The sequence below is a fragment of the Alternaria novae-zelandiae genome, assembly GCF_023758075.1.
Source record: "Alternaria novae-zelandiae strain BMP 2774 chromosome Unknown scaffold_3, whole genome shotgun sequence".
NCBI lineage: Eukaryota > Fungi > Ascomycota > Dothideomycetes > Pleosporales > Pleosporaceae > Alternaria > Alternaria novae-zelandiae.
This window is the reverse complement of record NW_026056963.1, coordinates 413739-432239: the sequence shown is the minus strand read 5'-3', so window position 1 is coordinate 432239 and position 18501 is coordinate 413739. Positions and strand designations below refer to the sequence as shown.

Sequence of the window (18501 nt, the reverse complement as noted above, 5' to 3'; positions counted from 1 at the left end):
GGAATGCATGCTCACGGTCCTGCAGCCGCGCACTACAGCAGAATGTGCAAGTGCTTTATTGCACTTTCGGTTGTTTAGCTGTAGGTAGCGTGTGGCGGTGGAGCTGGAGCATGAACCTACCGAAGAAGCTATGCGTAGTCTTAGAGTTTAGGGTTGTGTGTGGAAACAGAAGGCAGGAGTTAGAGGCCTGGACCAAAAGATATAAAGAGAAGGCTACAGCCGCCAACAAGACAGTATCAAGCTCACATCAGCACGAAGAGAAAAATCAGCTCTATATCAAACAGTCCGTAACTGAACGAAGAAACATCAACATGTCTTCTACCGACCAGACCATCGTTCTCATCACCGGCGGTACGCAAACACCTCCCTACTTCCTACTCCATACCTTCTTCCCACCTCTCCCCCTCTTCTGTTCACTCCATAAATTCCTCTTTCAAAGCTTTACTAACAAATCATCCCAGCAAACGGCGGCATCGGTTTCTCCCTCGCCACCCAACTCCTCGAAAACGCCAAATACCTGATCCTCCTCGGCAGTCGCTCCGCTGAGAAAGGCGCAGCCGCTGTGAAACAGCTCCAGGAGAAGAGTTTGCCTGGAAAAGTGGAGTTGCTGCAGATCGATGTGAGCGACGAGGCGAGTATCTTGAAAGCGAAGGATGTGGTCGAGGGGAAGTATGGTCGGTATGTTTACACCTATCCCATTTCCTTGTCCATCTGCAACTCTTACTTCCGTGCATCATATGATACTGATGATATCGCACGCAGCATCGACGCCCTCGTAAACAACGCCGCCATAACCGGCGAAGCACCCGCCTCCTCCTCTCTCGCCACGCGCATGACATCCGCCTTCCTAACCAACGCCACGGGCCCAGCCGTCATCGTAGAAACGTTCGCTCCCCTCCTCGCGAAAAGCGCGGAGATGGGGAAGACGCCGCGGATCCTGAATGTGTCGAGTGGAGCCGGGAGTATTGGGCTCAGGAGTGATAGGACGAATCCGCATCAGGCTATGAAAAATGTATGGCCCCCGCTCTTTCAATCGGCTGTTTTGGTAAGATTGGTGTGGTTGGGGTTGCGTTGGGGTAACGGTGAGACATTTGCTGATATGAGAGACAGTTGCCATATCGCAGTTCCAAAGCGGCGCTGAATATGCTTACTGCGTGTCAGGACTATGAGTATGGGCCCAAGGGGTGGAAGGTATTTTGCTTCTGTCCGGGGTTCACGGAGAGTAACTTGGGGCCTAGGGTACGTTTTGGCCGTTTCGTGGCATCCCTCGCTGATTTGGGTTGACTTTTGCTAACAATTGCGATAGAACAAACCGGAGCATGGGGCTAAGCCTACGAGTGAGGGCGCGAAACCCATGGTTGCTATCTTGGAGGGAGAACGAGATGAGGAGTGTGGAGGGTTCTTGAAGGCGGAGGGTGGTTGGCCTTGGTAGATGGGTGACTGTGGTGTCGGGATGGGCAATATGCACGCAGTTTGGGAGATAGTGAGTAGTGTGAGAAAGTGAAAGGGGTATCTGCATTGTTCCTTCATATCTTCGTTCCACCACTTGTCCTTACACACGTCGCCTTTTGCTTACATCAATCCTTCCCATCTCATTGCCTCAAGAACATCTTGTAGCTTGAGCTATCTGTGACCTCTTTGTACGGGTATCCAATATCCTTCAAGAAACTGGCCAACTTGCTACTGTCCTCCTCTTTACACTGTATGCCAGCCAAGATCTTCGCGACGTCGCCGCCGTAGTTCCTGTAGTGGAAAAGACTGATGTTCATTCCCGGTTGTAGTGTGTTCAGGAACTTGTACAACGCGCCTCCTCGCTCGGGGAATTCGAACATGTACATGTGCTCATCGGCGGCGTTGCTGCGCCCTCCGACTAGATAGCGGATATGTGACTTTACGAGCTCGTCTTGAGAGAGGTCCTCGGCAGTCATGCCTTCAGCGGCGAGACGTTCGATGAGGTCGGGTAAATCACGGGCTCTGGTCGCCGCCTTGAGTTCGACACCAACAAGGATCTGAGCTGACTCAGGGCCACAGTAGCGGTAGCTGAACTCTGTGACTGCCATGGGGTGGATGATGGAAACGAGCTTGGCAAATGAACCAGGTTGTTCGGGGATAGTGACGGAGAGGATGGCTTCTTTGTTTTCACCGATGGCGGCGCGCTCGGCGACGAAGCGGAGACGGTCGAAGTTCATGTTTGCGCCGCTGGCAATGGCGACCAGACCACGGTTGCGATCTGGTGACGGGTTGCGGCTCACCCACTTCTTCAGACCCGCAAGGGCAAGCGCACCTGCAGGCTCAACAATAGAGCGCGTGTCTTCGAACATGTCCTTGATGGCTGCGCATGTCTCGTCTGTTGTGACCTGGACGACCTCATCGACGACCTCTTGACATATCCTGAATGTCTCCTCGCCCACTGTCTTGACCGCAGCTCCGTCAGCGAAGAGTCCGACGTCCTTCAGGAAGACGCGCTTTCCGGCTTTGAGCGATTCGACCATGGCGTTTGCGTCGTACTGCTCCACTCCTATGATCTTGACGTGTGGTGCTATCCGCTTGATGTATACACCAGTTCCGGCGATGAGTCCACCGCCACCAACACAGCAGAAAACGGCCTTGAGGTCTTGCAGGTTTGTCTGTCGCAGCAATTCCATGCCAACCGTACCCTGACCTGCAATGACATACGGGTCGTCGAATGGCGGGATAGACATAAGCCCATGCAGCTTCTCCAATCGCGCAGCCTCTGCCTTTGCAGCGTCGAAGTCAGCTCCATGTAGGATGACTGATCCGCCTAGCCGTGAGACGTTTTTGTGCTTGATGTCGGGCGTTCCTGAGGGCATGACGATGGTTGCGGGAATCTTGAGCTTGCGCGCAGAGTAGGCCACACCCTGCGCATGGTTTCCGGCGCTGCACGCGACAACGCCCCTCCACCTGTCCTTGGGATCCAAATGTGCCATCTTGTTGTATGCGCCGCGCAGCTTGAAGCTGAAAACGGGCTGGAGATCCTCGCGCTTGAGCAGAACATTGCATTCTAGCCTGTTGCTGAGATTGGTTGCGTGGGTGAGAGGCGTTTCCTGCACGACTTCGTAGACGCGCGAGGTCAGGATGAGGCGCAGGTAGTCGGGGTAGCCATTGGGGAGGAGGAAGGCGTCGGGTATGACATCGTTGGTTCGCGAAGACGTCGATTCCGAGGGCGGACTCGGGTTCGCGCTGTACTCGGTCAGGGCGAGGCCGTTCTTGGGCGTGCGGGGCGAGACAAGGCCATTGGGACCGTTGTCGGGCGTCGTCGGCCGTGAGTAGTCGGGGACCGTCGTCATTGTGGTGTTGTGCCAGAAGTGCAGCTTGTTGAGCGTGTCTTCGTATTTTTTGGGCGAGTCATCGGAGGCTCGGTCGGCCTGCATCGGAGGCAGGGGTGTGTCTAGCGTCATGGGGAGCTATGGTGGGGTAGAGAGATAGCTTCCAACCTCCCAACTTCATCTCATCTCGCGTCGGATGGCGAACCCTCCGACATGTCGCGCCCAACATCTCCTTTTGAACTTCTTCCTGTGCTTCCTACGCGTTTTTGTCGTGTCGTATGCTTCCGCCGTCGTCTGCATCTACTAGTTTCGTTTGTCGCCATGTTTGCTCTCGATACCTCCTGACGGTCTCCGCGTCATCCTCTTCTAGTATCTGGCGTCGAGAAGACACGCCACGGACTCCAGGCTCCATTGGCGCACACAATGCCTAGCATCTATACGCCCCCCGTATGCTTCACGGCCTCGCGCTGATGCTCAGACGCGCGCGCGGGGTGACGACGTAGTCCCAGGGGGAGGCTGCAGTAGTCGGCTTGTTGGTGTGGTCCTGAACGACTAGGCTGTCCTCTTCCAGCTCCGTTCTGCATATACGGGTGCGTTGGCAACCTGTACGACGACTTGCAGGAGAAGAAACGGAGAACGTTGCGGACGAGCCCACGCGAGCGGCTAGGAATTCCCTCATTTCCGTCGTTTGAGCTTGTTGTCGATGCCATTGGAATGTAGGGCGAGGTGGTTTGCCTGTGGTGGTTGAATCGTAACCGGTGGTCACGGTGGCGGTCGATCGTTAGTGCGGAAAGGGCTGAAGCTTTGCCCGTGGCTCGATCTGAAGTTCACAGTGTCACGACCCACAGCAACTCAGTTCTTGTTCAACTCAACTCAATGTTCCGGATCCTTCTATACTGACAGAGCAGACTGAGCCAGGCCATCTAAAGCTGGAGGACCGCATCTATGTCCGCCCTGTCTGCACACCTCGATTGGCAGGATAGGCTGGCCGCCTTCTGTACGCTCGAGCGGAGAAGGCTTTGCCAGCTACTAACGAGAACAGGATCTCCAGTACTCTTGTAGTGAGCTTGCTGTCGCGCCTCTTAATGCTCTCCAGGTACTCGAATCGTTGACGCGTTGTTCGCGGGCTTGACTTCGAAAATAAGGCGGACTTGACCTCATTGCCGACTATCCTCCGCTCGACCTCCCCCGCAATCTCAACACACCACTGGGCCGCAGGTTCGAGATAGCTCTTCTTGGACTGCTTCAGCGTTCATGCAGTACGCGCTGCACTTCAATGGGAGCCTGGGCGTTGCCGTGATGTCCCAGCGGAGCGATCCAATTCTCCGAGACTCGGACCAAACACCCTACTCTTGCAAATCGCCTCTTCATCTGCCTCTTCAACTACGCTCGAGGGTGTTCTCTTCGATTGCTTCAGTACTATAGAGCTGGCCACGGAGCGGACGACTCTCTGGGTATGCGCTCCCACACCCTATGAAGGGGCGATCTTGCTGACCGAACACAATCTTCAGGCCGCATCGAAGGGTTCCTGTACGATACCAATTGCTTTCTCTTTACCAGGCATCGACATTCGACCCTCTTCCGAAGGCCTATTGTGATCGACGTCGCGCTTTCTACCCCAACCGCCATTGCACCGCAACTGCCACCAACAACAGGCAGAGCATCGTCCGCCGTCTTACCCCCGCGGAGGAGGCAAGCAAAGAAGTAACAGCTGGGTTCCAAGCACCGGCGGCTTCAGCGGTCGTACTCGTCACCACGGGAGAACTCGAGCACTTGCGCCGCATCTACGGAACAAACAACACAAAATGTGGTCGCCCGGACGGACTGTTCACAGGTCGCGAGCGTTCCAGTCGAGCAGCAAGGTGTTGCTGCCAGCACTTTTACCTCCAATGCCCCTCCGGTGCAAGTGCTGGAAGATGCCCGAGAGCCATCGATTGGAAAGCTCCCTTGCATGGGTACCAGGATCGAACTTCAGACGAAAGGCTCGCACAGCCAGGTGGCCTCCGTCATCCAAGAACAGTTGGCTGTTGATCCATTTCTTAACGAAAGTCCGGTCGCAAGGAGCGTCGGTACCGAAGATCATTCTGCCTGTATTGCGGCTGGCTCCGAGGTGAACTACTTCTTCTTCGTAATCAAAGCCAATCTCATCCGAGCCTTCGAAAGGTTGTACCACCCCATCTGTCAAGATAGGATTGAAGCGGATCTTGAAGTCGGCCAGGTTGTATCGATCCTCTCTCATCGATGTGGAAATGGCCCAAACATTCTGGGACATTGAACCATGTCCATGATCTTCGCAGCGAAAAACGAATGTGTTCTGAAAGAAGACGTCTCGGATCATGTCACCCCATTTACGGCAGACTCTACGGAGGTCGAGTATTTTGGGGATCTTCGTGCAGGGATGAAGTTGGGTGTCCCAGTCACTGACCATACATCTATCAATATTGATACGGTGTGTTGGAAGCGCGAAAGTGGCGTGGAAACGACTGGGAGCATGTGCGGATGACTGGTCCTTCAGTGCCATGATCATCGGGCCTCCGAACAAACCAACTCGCTTAAAGATTTTGTCGAGCACTTCTGCCGGCATATCGGCTATGCCCTTCGCAGTTGTTCCTGGGTATATGCGGCTACTTGGGATGTATGGCGGTGTATCCCAGTACAATAGCTGGTTGAGCACGTAACGCTCCGTTGTGAGCATACTCTCTTCACCGGGCGGAAGACTGATTCCATATCCCATTGGAATCCCTCTGCCTTCTGGTTTGCATGGTAAGGGCCAGTCAAGAAGGTTACCCTCGAGATATCCGTAGTGGGGGAAGAGACGGTCATATTCGTCAGATCGCTCACCAGCTTCAGGACCGAAGATGTTTCGCCACTCCATGAGTCCATAAAAGAAGAAGAGCTGCTGGCATTGGCCAGGAAAGTTGCACGTATTAAGCGACCGCCGCGGAGACGCCAAAAGCACCAAGAGCTTTAGCTGCGGGACCGAAAACAATGGTTTGGTGTTTGGATCGCTCTGGGCGGCATCCCACGTCGTACGCAAGTACGTACCTGGAGTTGACATCTCCCTGACGAACCAGGAGACATCCTCGGCGCCCATGGATGTAAGCCGCAAACCTGGGAAGCGGCGATACACTTGTGCGACCTCGCGTTTACCGTCGTCGGTATCTCGCCAGATGCGAAAGGCGTCGTCCAGCTCTTTCTCGTTCGCTAGCCATGCGTTGTAGGTCATCGCATGCTGCCCCTCTCTCCAGACTCGTTTCTCTTCTGTTATAATAGGGCGGGGAGATGTGTGCGGGGTCGCGGTGTCCGGCTCGTTCGGGTCGATGTGAGACGCTGGATCTGTTAGCGACATAGCGGTCTTGACAGGAGAGTACTTACGCCACGACACAGGTCGAGTCGTATGCTCGAGAGCCGCAGGTGTGCTGTCGCCTTGGAGGCTGCTCATCGTTGCTTTGGGCTTGGCTTCTTGGGCAGATGTACACTATCCTCTCGGCGGACGCTTGATCGTTGGACGTCTGTGGCGTGGGGATACCAGCAGTCAATCCCTTGGGTGATTCGGAGAGTAGCAGAGCCGCAGCTGTACAGCGATCGTATGCTGTACGAGTTGCGTGGTGGCTGTCTTCGCGATGGAGATAGCCGGATGTCGCGACGGCCTGGGCTTTGAAACCTGGCGGCGGGACGCGAGGAGGTTTGCTGTGGCCTTCCCGGTGTCGAATGTGTCCCTGAGTGTGCTTTGGGAGCCGTCAGGAGTGCTTCCTGGGGAGGGTGTGGCTGATGTCGCAGGCGCCCCCGATCTAGGTCGGCGAGGAGTGGTAGTCGCAGACGTTGCAGGCAGCGCCGTTGTCGTTACCGGTATCTTCGCGAGTCCGGCCCAGGTGTGCGAGCCGATCAGAAGAGTTATTGTCGTTGCTGTCGCCGTCTTTAGTCGTGGCTAAGATCGCGACGGTTGAACGAGGCCGCGGAGGTGGCCGATAGCGCGGAGGTGCTTATAGACGTCTCGAATTTGTCGCACTTGTGCCGGTCACAATCTACGTGCAGAGAGCTGTCGGCGCAGTGTCTGAAAAGGAGGACGTGGTTGTGGGTGGCTGTCGCGTGGTGAAGCTATCAAGAGTTCGGAGGCGGAAGTCGTCGTGAGAGACGGACGTAGACAAACATCGAACTTGGTCACCACGCTAGAACGTCACTGCAAAGTTCAGACGACGACGACGGGATTTCAGAATCATTAAGACAACACAGCCTGCATACAGCGACGACGCCGGCGACACAGATCATCAGTCGAATACTAGTCGCGAGGCTTGCAACCCGGCCCCTGGCTTCTTCTACATCACGCACGCACGATTGGTCTGGAAATAAGACTTGCGCAAGAGTGCTTCTTCCGACTGAGCTGCAGCATATCATTATACATGCCTGTGCGGCGCCCAGTAACCAACGCCTCCTCCAAGCGGTTGCATTGCCGTCAGGTTTGCCAAATACCAAGTCTATATACCCTGAAGACCATCGCGATGTACCCTATATCTTCTCCTCCGACATGGTCTCTCTCTATACCAGGGACAGAATGAAGGATGAGCCGGGAGGAATATCGGTTGAGCTCCAATCTGGGTGCTGGAGCAGGATGAAGAACGTTTGGATCGTTACCTCGCTCCATATTTCGGGGAGAAACCACGATGTCTCCTCATAACCTCCAGTGAACTGTATACCCCGAATGAGAAGGCCATTGGGTGTTTGGACAAACATCCTGTTGGGGTCCATCGCCAAGAGCTCAGCATCTTCATCGTTTATGGTCGGCATTTGCTTCTCCCTGCTGAGAGCCAAGTCTATACCCGTTGTCGTACACTCGATGCCAACCTCATGGTCCGTTGCTACGAGTCCCAGATACGTGCGCCGCCACTCGTCGCGATATTCGACTTTGATTGATGCGCCGCGCTCGATGAGTTTGGGCTCGATCTGGCAGGGGAGAAACCACATAGGCTTTATGCCAAGCTCACTTGACTGGCCGTGCTGAAACACCATGGGGCTCTTGTAGAAGACTTCGAGCATGCAGCGCGCAAAGAGCTTGTTGACACGGCGAATCCCCAAGACCTTGCGCACCACCTCCAAGCCAAGGGGCCGGACCACCGGCGGGGTGTAGCTCTGGCTTCCTTTGTCTTCAGTCCAGTGTACCTCGCAAGCTGTCAGGGAAATGAAGGCGGGATTTTCGGGAATGGGAAAGCCGTTGTAGTCCAAAACAAGCACACCTTGGATGTGGTTGGCGCGGTAGTACTTGAAGATCTGCATCAATATCTCCTCGGGCAGTCCCGAGGAGAAGAACTGGAACGCGGAAGCGACCTCCCCGCCGGTATCTGGCGTCATTGCGTTCGATCTGGGAGTCGCGAGGTGCTGGGCGCGTTCAGGGTGCTGTCGGCGGCTCTGGTGTGGCCGTCGTGGTCTGGCGGGAGCTCGCAGATTGTCGGCGGGCTCGACGTGGAGATCGCGATCAACCTGCAGGACAGATACCGTATCGCAGATCTCTACTGGCCGTTGAAAAGGCGGTGGTGCAGTTGTCGTGTACAGGAGTCGAGTGCGGGGTGTGCTGATCTGCCTGAGCGCGGCCGGGTGCGGTACACAGCGCCGATGACGCCTTGCTTGCGGGGAGCTCAACGGCCGCTCTTATGGTCTGAGAAGAAGGGCGGGGGGCACCGAGGATCGTTTCGTGTGTTGTGGGTGGCGCGCAGATCGTGGTGCGGTTGTGGAGAAAAGTGAGACGCAGACGCACTGGACGAACAACACTGCTACGCCAAAATCTAAGGCCCGAGCGCTATCTCCTGACGATGCCGTCTGTACAGACGACTTCAGTGTTCTCAGGGATTCGTATGAGATAGGATGCGTGCATGCAGATGCACTGCGGGCAGATGTCATGACACGTCAACGTCGATACCTGGAGAGTCGAAAAAGACACCTACAGCAGAAGTGGCTTGTATCACAAAAGGTTCATGGGCATGTTTTCAAAGAAGGATAATGGGAGGACATGTCTTCATATTGCTTGGTTCGTCTGATACCAAGCGGCCAGCTCCTCCATCGACCAGATGTCTTCTGTCGAGGGCCAGCAACCACAAACGCCGACGCTAAATGCTCATCGACCCGGAGACCACACAAAGCTCCTTCATTTACCCGGGTACTTCTCCATCGCACCCTGGGTCGTCGCCGCCATGGTCAGCGTGCCGTTGCCCAACTGTCCTTCACCCCAGAACTTCTGGGACGCTGGCTGGCCCAAGTGGACCGGGAAGGTACCCGAGTAGATCTCGCCCTCGTCCTCCTCCTGGACGACACTGAGAGGTGCCTCCCGAGCGATGACGTACTCGGCCATCTCAATCCTGGAACCGAAGTTCGCAGGATTGCCGCCGACGGCTCGCACCATCTGATGTAGTCCTTTGAAGCCCGCAACTGTGCTCGGGCTGCACTGCTGGAAAGCCGCCCAGCGGAACTGACCGTCCGGCTGCTTCGTGTAGACGCGCTTGCCGTCTTCCTTGGCATCCTTGAGGGCGTCGCTGTTCTTGACGCACTGTAACATGTTAGTCAGTCACCAAGTGATGTCGAGAGGGGTTAGTACTTACACCAGTTTTGGCTCCATAAGACCAGTACGTATGGGTCGCGTTGACCACGCAAGCCTGATAGTACTCCCACACACCCGGCGTAGGCGCCGGGGGAGCAGGCTGTTGACCAGTTGGCGGCGACACGCGAGGACGTAGAGATCCGGTGGTCTCGAAGAAGGAAGAAGGGGGGAACGCGGCAGGACCGAATTCGGCCAGGTCTCGATCCCTCATCTCGTTGCGCGCGGCGAGACCAAGAGCGTTGATACGGGGGGCGGTTCTCGCTTTCTCACGGGCGTCGGCGAGAAAGCGTTCCTCGTTTTCGGCGAGACTCTCGAGCATGGAGCGGTCGAGGTCGTGGCGGGCGAGGAACTCGTCTGACTGGGAGAGAGCAAAACGCATTGTGATGATGATGTGAGAGTGTCGTTGCTAAGGAGGGGAAGAGGGACAGCGTTGTTGTGCCTTTTGAGCTTGCGCGAAGACTTTGAGCGTGCTAGCGTGGTCAGCCAACGGTCACCCAGGCAATGCTCGATGAGGAATGAGGAAGTGACGGTGAGAGGGGCGGCTTCCGAGCCTCTACCGTTCGGCGGAAGCTTCCAGACACGAGCTGGGCCGTTCTCAGACTTTTCCGAGTAACAATTCGGGGAAAGGAGTTCACTTGTGGATTCTTGGATCACGGGGCATCACGACGAAGCTCTCTGATTGTCTAGAGGCGTCATCTTGCATTCATACGGCTATCATGGAGGAAGAGGACATACTGCCTGACTGCAGCTCATGCATTGTTCTAATCTACACCGGCGTCTTTACACCCCTAATCCTGCTCTATGGTATTCTTGAGCCAGGCTGCCTGCGCCAACAACCAATCTGGACCTGGCGGAGTGAACAGCAACCTAGAAGGATATTTGAAGTCGACCGTGACTTCCCCAACGCCACGCAATTTGCTGAGAGCACGAACTTCAGGGGCAGTGCGAAAAACTTGCTCCCAAGGTGTCTGTCCTCCTTGTTGTCTAGGGTGGTAGACGTAGACGTGCCGCTCGAACGCGCGGGCAGAGATTAGTACGCGTAGTCTCCTAATCTTCAATTGATGTTGGGAGAAGTCAACGCTTGACCGCGGGAACTGGCTCGTGCCGAAGGTCGAGACGCATATCTCAACGTCGTGGATGAGGGTCTGGAGATCTGGATGGACGCCGCTTAGCCACTTCTGGCCGAAGGACAAGTCGAAGCGGTTCTTTCCAAAGAAGGCCTCTCGCACGACTGGAAGCAGCCGCTTTGCGACCAAGCCTATACCCAAGATCTCGAGCATTGGCTTGAGGACTCTTGCCTTGGGAGGCGCAGTCTGTGTTGAGAGGATGCGGGGGTGTGCCCGCAATACAGGCTCCTCTCTCCGAGACCTTGTCAAGCTTGGCGATAGCCTGTCCTCCTCCACCAGTACGTATTCGAATATTGTGAGGAGAATCTCGGTGGGCAAAGCTAGAAGCCCGCGAGGAGGTTGGTTTGGGCCTGCGGCCGTCGGCGGGGAGGTACTCGCGGCGACGACGTTGGCACTGCTGAGCTGCTTCGCAGCGGCAGGAGGGAGCGAGGAGGAGGACGGCATCTTCTGTGATGCAGACGAGGGCGTGGAAGTCGAGGTGCGTCAAAGACGTACTGCGATCGGGAGAGGAGGTGCGGAGAGCTTGCTTTCCGTCAAGGTACTCGATCAAGCGCCGCAGCTGGACTCGACGATGGTATGGTGTGCTTGGTAGAAGAGCAGACGTCAGAAGAAGGGGGATTGTGGGTGATGTTGAAGGGGTTGGAGAAGTTGGCGGAGAAGTTGCGACTGAAGTTTTCGCAGGCAGCTTTCACGACAACGAACGGCCGCTCCAATTTAAGGGTCACCTTTAGCGCCCGGATCGAGCCCGGCTTCAAACGTTTGCAAAGCCACGCAATCACTTGAAGACGTGAGAGAAGCATCTCGGGCTCAAGGCAAATTGAAGTGCCCGGCATTTTACTTCATTCTCCAAGAAGCTCATCCCATTCAGCTTGAGAGGATGCACAATCTACAACAAGACAGCAATTGTCTCCGTGGATGTGGAACTCTTGCTGGTCAGCATTTAGCCACAGTCGCTATCATATCACGATTGGATTGCATGGAAGTCGCCATCTATGCTCAGTCAAAGACAAGACGTTGAGGCAGATCATAAGGCCAAGAGGTCATACATATGGTTCCATTACAAGATACCGTCTATCTGCATCAGAACGTCTAGAGGGCGCGACACAGTCAGTTGCTCCCGATACCAAGCGCATGCTCAAGGCTTGTCTGGTTCATCTGGGTTCTTCCAGTCGAGCCGCCTGAAACGTTCCAGTTTCTTTGCCTTGGAGATCTTGGTCGAGAAAGCTGCAGGATCTTCACCGTAGGACTCGAGTTCGGAGTCTAGTTCTGACCAAGGCCTCCTCACCAGGGTGTCGCTGCTCAATGGGCGTAGAGCTAGAGCTGGGTAGCGATGTGGCTGATCGTGCCTGCCGCGCCTACCTTTGGGCTTTGCCAGGCACTGCTGCAGCCGTGCAGTCTCGGGCGCTCCAAGTGCGAAAGGGGCCTGTACTACCAAGTGGTCCACCCCGCGAAGACGACTGAGAAGGTCGAGTTCAGGCATTTGGAGAAACCTCTGTCGCCCTTCGGCAGGCGTAAGAGATTGTATGCCATAAGGGACTCGCACTTTTATTGTTACTGACCGCAGTGTGTGGCTCTTTCCAATTTCCCTAATCATGTTCTCAGTATTTATCCTCCTCTTCTCCCGGTAGGTTACCGGGCCCAAGCCCAAGTAGAGGGATATTTCGACATGCATTAGCGACTCTTGGTATAGTATAGGTACACTCCTGATCCATCGAATAGGATTCCGTTGAAGAGCATTTCGGTAAAGGATGTTGCCGCAGGTCAGGTCAAAGGTGTTATGTCCAAAGAATACGTCGAAAGCGAAGCGGCGGAGTCGTAGATTCGTCGCAGCTACGGCCAAAATGTCTCGTAGGGGTGGCAGGCGGAGGTCATTGTGCATGGGTTGTCCTGAAGTCGCGACTTGAAGTACGGGTTCTCCAGTCGGGTGGTACGACTCGCTGATGCGGATCGCTGGGCCTGGGAACACCAAAAGATACCTCAAGATCTCTAGCATTATCTCATTGGGTATCCTATCGATGTTGGAGCCAGGCCCGGCATGTGCGTTGTTTGGGGTCGAGATCGCGTTGCTGGTCGTCGACAAAATTTGGGAAGAGGTAGTGTGAGAAGTAATAAGAGGTCGAGTTGCGGGGCATACGTCCAACAGAAAGTGCATGTCCGCCGCTGGCACAGACATGCCGACCCGTGGATCGATCACCGTTGGATTGATGGTGAACCTTGGCTGCTCGTGCTAGTTGCTGTCAGTAAGACGTAGGAGGCCGACCATGCTGTTGACTTACAATCTGAGTATCTTCCAGGAGATCTGAGGCAGACGTATCCGAGAACTGGACCCAAGGCATACCTTCTGTATAACCTTGCTGCTGAGACTCATCCAAGTCGCAAACGTCATCATCCTCTGGATCCGACAGGTCGTCGCCTCGGTAGCCCGCGAGTAGCCCTCCGTATCGTTCCTGGAACTCGTCGGGAAAGGAGTACGGCGTAACCGGTGATTGCCAGGTAAACTCGGAGTCCTCCGTCGTCAAGCCCAACTCGGGAAAGGGGGAGGCGGGGGCATCTGGCGGCGCGTCGGGAAGCTCGTCGAGAGTAGGCGTTGAGACCGGGGTTGCAGCAGTTGATGTCCAGCTAGGCAACATGGTCGTCGGGCTGCCATCGCGTGGAGTCAGGAGGTCGGCGACCGCCTCATGCTCACACGAGGGGTTGACTGTTGTCAGGACCTGCGCTTTTTGTAAGCTGGTGGACTTCCGATTTTACAAAGCTTGACCGACCTGGACCGACTCAGTGAGAGACGTGGAAGCTGTGGAAACGATCACAGTAGTACCTACTGGACGGGATCCTAAGGGCACTGCCGCCATCGCGGTAATCTACGACTTGTGAGTTGCGACGTTCACGTCCGTCGCGGAGGATTGCATACCGTGGCTGCAGAGTTGAAGATCGCGGCTTCGTCCGCAGACGACGCCGGGCCTCGCTGCGAAACCGGGTAGAGGTCGTGGCCAGTAGGGAGAAGACGTGTTGCAGCGAAGAGCAGCAGTCGTAGCAGCAAGTGCGTGCCGACCGCCGCCTTGCCCAGGTGCAGGCGTCCTGGGCCGTACATGGTTGAATGGAAAGTGACTAGAAGATGTCGATAAGTCAAACGTCGCACGAGAAGCGTTGGCTGATGTCGACCTACCCGAGTCGGAGCCTGTTCAATATATAAATCTTCAGATATAGGTGTCTCGAAGAGGTGGTAGTGGAGTGGGGTCGCAAGCCGAAAACACGTTCAGTGCATGAGCGTATCAGACACGTGCGTTTTCACTTTTCGGTGACGCGTTACATGAAGGCCAAAAAGTCGCCTCCATAAAGAAGACCCTGAGATGCGACTGGTGAGTCACGGCTCACCGAGATCGGGTTCAGCGATCACGGAATGATGGAATGTTTGTCTATGTGTAGATGATCTTTCATCTGCTTCCCAGAACCGATATCAGAGAAAACTGACGCCCGAGCCGACCGTCGATAGGCCCATGTCACAGTACAGATGTACTGTGACCTGCTGCACTCCTCGTTCTATGTGAACAGGTAGTTTGATCTGGGAACTGTCGCACATCAAACTGCGCATCTCACGTCGTCCTTTACATGTCACAGACACCGGATGCAGGTAATCGTAATGAGGAAGGTTGGCACACGAAAGAAAAAAGTGTTGTCATTATCCATGGTTGCTACAGAGTCTAGAAGGGGAGTTGCTCTTACCGAAAGAGTGAAATCAAAGCCCGCTATGAGATGAGGATGCAGTTTGCAAAGCTGCCTCATGAGTGGTCCGGCATCTTCGATCGATATCGGGCAGCTCATAGAGATGCCTAACCGCGTTGCGTTCGTACAAATCCTTGCGATCATCCCGTGACAGCACGTCATGGGAAGTTGCTAAGGCCACCAAGACCTTGAACGCCTCTATACTCCCAAACGGGAAATTATATGCCCAGTAGACGTCGTTCTTCACTGTCGTTGCAGGGAGAAGCAAGCCGATCTTCGGAACAGGGGTACGCCGTGTGCCTCGACGAGTGAGGGCTTACTTTAGTGGCTAGGTAGAGGACGTGCGTAGACTTTGCCTGGCCACGCGACATCGACTTTTCCAAGGTTCAGACTCATATTCTGGGCAGGTCACCGCAAGATTGGACTCGCTTCTCAAACAGACGACGACGATTACCTTCACGCCTTTGAACGTACGCAGGATAGCCCATTTGATAACCACGCCTGTCTGCGAGCACTTCGTGCATTTACCGCGTAGCTCTGCGATTAGCGGGGTATACGATCAGCATCGCACGAACAGCTGCGTCGGAGATAATCTGATATCTAGCGACCAGCTCTGAGATAAACAAGAAGACACGGTACGGCAGACATTCGCTCATTTGAGATGCGACACTGATACCCAGCCAGTTGCAACACGTACGCCCGCAGCAGCCACCATCACACACCTCCTCCGCAACACCATGGCCGAGGAACCCTCCAAATTGGCGTCACGTCAAGACCTGTTGGTCCAAGAGCACTTTACCGCCGAAAAGTTCGACCATTTCCTCCCGGGTGCGCCACACGAGGGTGACTTCCATGCAGAAGCGCTGAAGCCGAAGTCTCGACTAGGTGCCTTCCTCCACGACATGTATTCCTATAGAGGCAAGGGAATAGAATATAAGGCCGATCATCTAATCACTCTTACACTCTTGCTGGTTGAGTCTCGGAAGGCGACCAAAGCGGAGATGTTCCAACGTGCTACCGAACTGCTCAACTTTCAGCGAGGTCATTTTCGTACCCAAGAAGCAATGGAGGCTTACCCCAAAAAGCTGATCGCTGTGATGGAAGCTTACATGCTTGAAGAGAATTCCCGATACGAAGTCAAGTTCCCGCCCGAGAGCCATAATCAGCTCCGACCAGAGCCAAGCATTTCAGCCAACAAGGAGGACAATACCCTCTGGTCAGCCTGGGCAAGTGGAGTTGGCGCTGAGATGACCGAGGAGGAGAAAGATCCGGAGGGCGAGGTGCGCTACGACTACGATTACGGCAAACACTGGGATAATTGGGCTGAACAAGCCAGCAACGAAATGAACAAACACCAATGTGCAGGAACTGGACCGGAGCAGATCGTCTACACACTACCCCCGGGCATGGAAAACGACATCTTCGCCGAATTCTACGACACACAGATCATGCACCCCAACGCGAACTTGAACACAGGACCTTATCAACATATCGCACGCGATTACTTCAGCGCGCTCCCGGCGGAGATCAAGAGAAAAATCGCCCGACTGGTGCTATTGTTTCCCACCAAAGTCAGGATCCAAGCTACTATCTTCCCTCATGAAGGCTGGCGCCCTGACCATTGGCTTCGGGAACTGAGCCACTCCGAAGTCATGCACCTGACTGTATACAGATTCTCATCACTTTTGAAGATGCCGAAGCTCATGCTTCCTTCCAACGCCAAAAACGCTCAGCCTCATTACTACTGGACAATGGAACCTCCTGTAACCATGCTAGCGTTGCTAGCAGTCGACAAAGTCATGCACGAAATTGCGAAGCCCATTTTCTACAGCGAAAACTACTTCGAGATCAAGGACAACGATTCCTACCCAGAGACCGCTATAGAGGGACATCTCATAGGTGGTGAACAGCTTGCGCATCGGTTCCTGGAGCTCATGAGCCGTTCAGAAGCATGCGATGGTACCCCTCGATACGGCCCTTGTCCTCTGAATCTTATGCGCAAGGTCAACGTTGACATGGAGATTTATTATCCAGAAACCGACGCACGCGGTGGACAGAAGCCATGGCACTTCCAGCGCATAATCAACACTCTGATTGCGATGCCCTCTCTCCAGAAGCTCGTCATCAACGTCGACATGGTGTACATAAACGCTCTCAGGGAGTATATGCAGGTCGATGATTCTGTTAATCTGTTCATACAACCAGAGGTGTGGCCAGGATGGCGCAAGCTACCTTGGGCGGCATCCGCAATTCCTGTTGAGAACGGACAGGATGAGAAGTCAGCGGCCGGACTCAAGGTCTTCATCCCCGAAAACCGCAAGGTGCAGAAGTGGCTTCAAAACCTCATCAACATGCCCGATGAGGCGCCAGCGAAGATTGTTCACATCGTATCCGAGGATTGGTCTACCGAGGAGTGTCCTTCTGGGCTGATTACTCAGGGCTTGCAGAAAGCTGAACAGCGCTGGAGGAAGGCCTGCAAGGACGAAAAGGTCATGGAAGGAGAAGACGAGAGCACTGAGCATGGAACCGACGGTACTGAAGAAGCTGAGGCTGTGATCAGCGTGGCATAGTGAGTCTAGGTGCGAGTGCAAGCAGCGAAGGGAGGATTGGCGGAAACCTCTGGGGCAAATCTGCAGATAGCAGAAAAAGATGTCCAAGTATTAGAGCTAAGCGTTGAGTACATCGATCGGAAAGTGTAGCCTCGTAGTCAGCGGTGTTAGCTGTTATTGGACCCTGTAATTCAACCTCACCCTCGCCGTGCAGTCTCGCAGTGCATGCATGTCGCGGCGGTATGGTGTTACCTTTCCAAGGTTGCCCGGGCCGCCAGAATTGCGCAACAGGCGCGCGTTGCCCCTGCCATCTTCTTCGCAGTGTGCCGCCACTCTTGTGCGTTTCGCGCCGACTAGGCGTTCGCGGTCGATGTTGCTGAAGGTCCCCACGCCCGGGACCGCGGTTGCACAAGGAGCCGGTGGTCTGCTGGTGGGGTCGTGCGTCTCTGGACATTCGGACATTTCGAAACACCGTAAGCCACCGTTCAGATGCCGCACGCACGCTATCAGCCGGACAGCGTGTTCGCTTCGTACAAAGCTTTCTGCTTTGCGATATTCGAAATTTGATTGTTCTTTGGCGAGCGAGAGGCGAGACTGATACATTGTCCGAATCACCCAGGTACCTCAGGTAGTGCCCACATAATGCACCTGCATGCCGGCTGACGACCGTGAAGTCGATGTTTCAAGGCCACACATGAAAGAGGCAGTGACAACCTTGCGAAGATCATCAGCCTAGATAAAGAAGTTTGCGCCAAGATTGTAAGATTGCTACTCGGCCATAGGTTGCGGAAAGTCTAACCAAAATCCAGAAAGGCCTCATCGTTGTACGAAGGTGATGATAGTGCGCGGAAAGCTGCGTCGGCCTTGGTGAATGAGACAACTGCTGACGGCTCTCCTGTTTTGTGCCATTTTTTCGCGACCTAGAATCCATCGCTCGTGAAAATCTGCCCAAACAGTATGATAAGCCAGCGATGCGCTGCGCTGGCATCTCATCTCGTCCTGGTGGGCCTCGGGGGTGTGGGTAGACAAAGTAGTAGGACCGGCACTAGTAAAACGTATGACCCGGAAACCAAGCTTCCGGTACGACATCTGTCCGTGGGCAGGAACAATCAGGCCTACCCAGGTATATAATTGTCAGAAATGTTTCAAACATAATAGGATACCGGTCGACATCGAAAACTGCACCCGACGCATCTTCAAACTCATGGCATATCTCATTACTGGGGCGGTGA

General features: G+C 54.8%; 8 protein-coding genes across 8 annotated transcripts; 2 read left to right on the top strand and 6 right to left on the bottom strand.

The window, feature by feature from the left end:
- Nucleotides 1-311: 311 nt before the first annotated feature.
- J4E88_002122 (uncharacterized protein) lies at nucleotides 312-1432 on the top strand (the record flags this gene model as incomplete). Its single annotated transcript, XM_049395788.1, has 5 exons — nucleotides 312-351; nucleotides 462-678; nucleotides 763-1012; nucleotides 1162-1191; nucleotides 1307-1432. The coding sequence occupies 5 exons, from the start codon at nucleotides 312-314 to the stop codon at nucleotides 1430-1432; spliced, it is 663 nt and encodes a 220-aa protein (XP_049258192.1).
- A 160-nt stretch (nucleotides 1433-1592) lies between these two features.
- On the bottom strand, nucleotides 1593-3419 carry J4E88_002121 (uncharacterized protein; the record flags this gene model as incomplete). Its single annotated transcript, XM_049395787.1, has 1 exon — nucleotides 1593-3419. The coding sequence occupies one exon, from the start codon at nucleotides 3417-3419 to the stop codon at nucleotides 1593-1595; it is 1827 nt and encodes a 608-aa protein (XP_049258191.1).
- A 1696-nt stretch (nucleotides 3420-5115) lies between these two features.
- On the bottom strand, nucleotides 5116-6729 carry J4E88_002120 (uncharacterized protein; the record flags this gene model as incomplete). Its single annotated transcript, XM_049395786.1, has 1 exon — nucleotides 5116-6729. The coding sequence occupies one exon, from the start codon at nucleotides 6727-6729 to the stop codon at nucleotides 5116-5118; it is 1614 nt and encodes a 537-aa protein (XP_049258190.1).
- A 1094-nt stretch (nucleotides 6730-7823) lies between these two features.
- J4E88_002119 (uncharacterized protein) lies at nucleotides 7824-8633 on the bottom strand (the record flags this gene model as incomplete). The annotated part of the gene is made up of 1 exon (XM_049395785.1): nucleotides 7824-8633. One exon carries the CDS (start codon nucleotides 8631-8633, stop codon nucleotides 7824-7826), a length of 810 nt encoding a protein of 269 aa, XP_049258189.1.
- A 790-nt stretch (nucleotides 8634-9423) lies between these two features.
- Nucleotides 9424-10252, bottom strand: J4E88_002118 (uncharacterized protein; the record flags this gene model as incomplete). Its single annotated transcript, XM_049395784.1, has 2 exons — nucleotides 9424-9822; nucleotides 9875-10252. The coding sequence occupies 2 exons, from the start codon at nucleotides 10250-10252 to the stop codon at nucleotides 9424-9426; spliced, it is 777 nt and encodes a 258-aa protein (XP_049258188.1).
- Nucleotides 10253-10661: 409 nt separating this feature from the next.
- On the bottom strand, nucleotides 10662-11444 carry J4E88_002117 (uncharacterized protein; the record flags this gene model as incomplete). The annotated part of the gene is made up of 1 exon (XM_049395783.1): nucleotides 10662-11444. One exon carries the CDS (start codon nucleotides 11442-11444, stop codon nucleotides 10662-10664), a length of 783 nt encoding a protein of 260 aa, XP_049258187.1.
- Nucleotides 11445-12135: 691 nt separating this feature from the next.
- J4E88_002116 (uncharacterized protein) lies at nucleotides 12136-14088 on the bottom strand (the record flags this gene model as incomplete). Its single annotated transcript, XM_049395782.1, has 4 exons — nucleotides 12136-13227; nucleotides 13277-13711; nucleotides 13763-13858; nucleotides 13909-14088. 4 exons carry the CDS (start codon nucleotides 14086-14088, stop codon nucleotides 12136-12138), a joined length of 1803 nt encoding a protein of 600 aa, XP_049258186.1.
- A 1369-nt stretch (nucleotides 14089-15457) lies between these two features.
- On the top strand, nucleotides 15458-17290 carry J4E88_002115 (uncharacterized protein; the record flags this gene model as incomplete). Its single annotated transcript, XM_049395781.1, has 1 exon — nucleotides 15458-17290. The coding sequence occupies one exon, from the start codon at nucleotides 15458-15460 to the stop codon at nucleotides 17288-17290; it is 1833 nt and encodes a 610-aa protein (XP_049258185.1).
- Between the last annotated feature and the right edge of the window lie 1211 nt (nucleotides 17291-18501).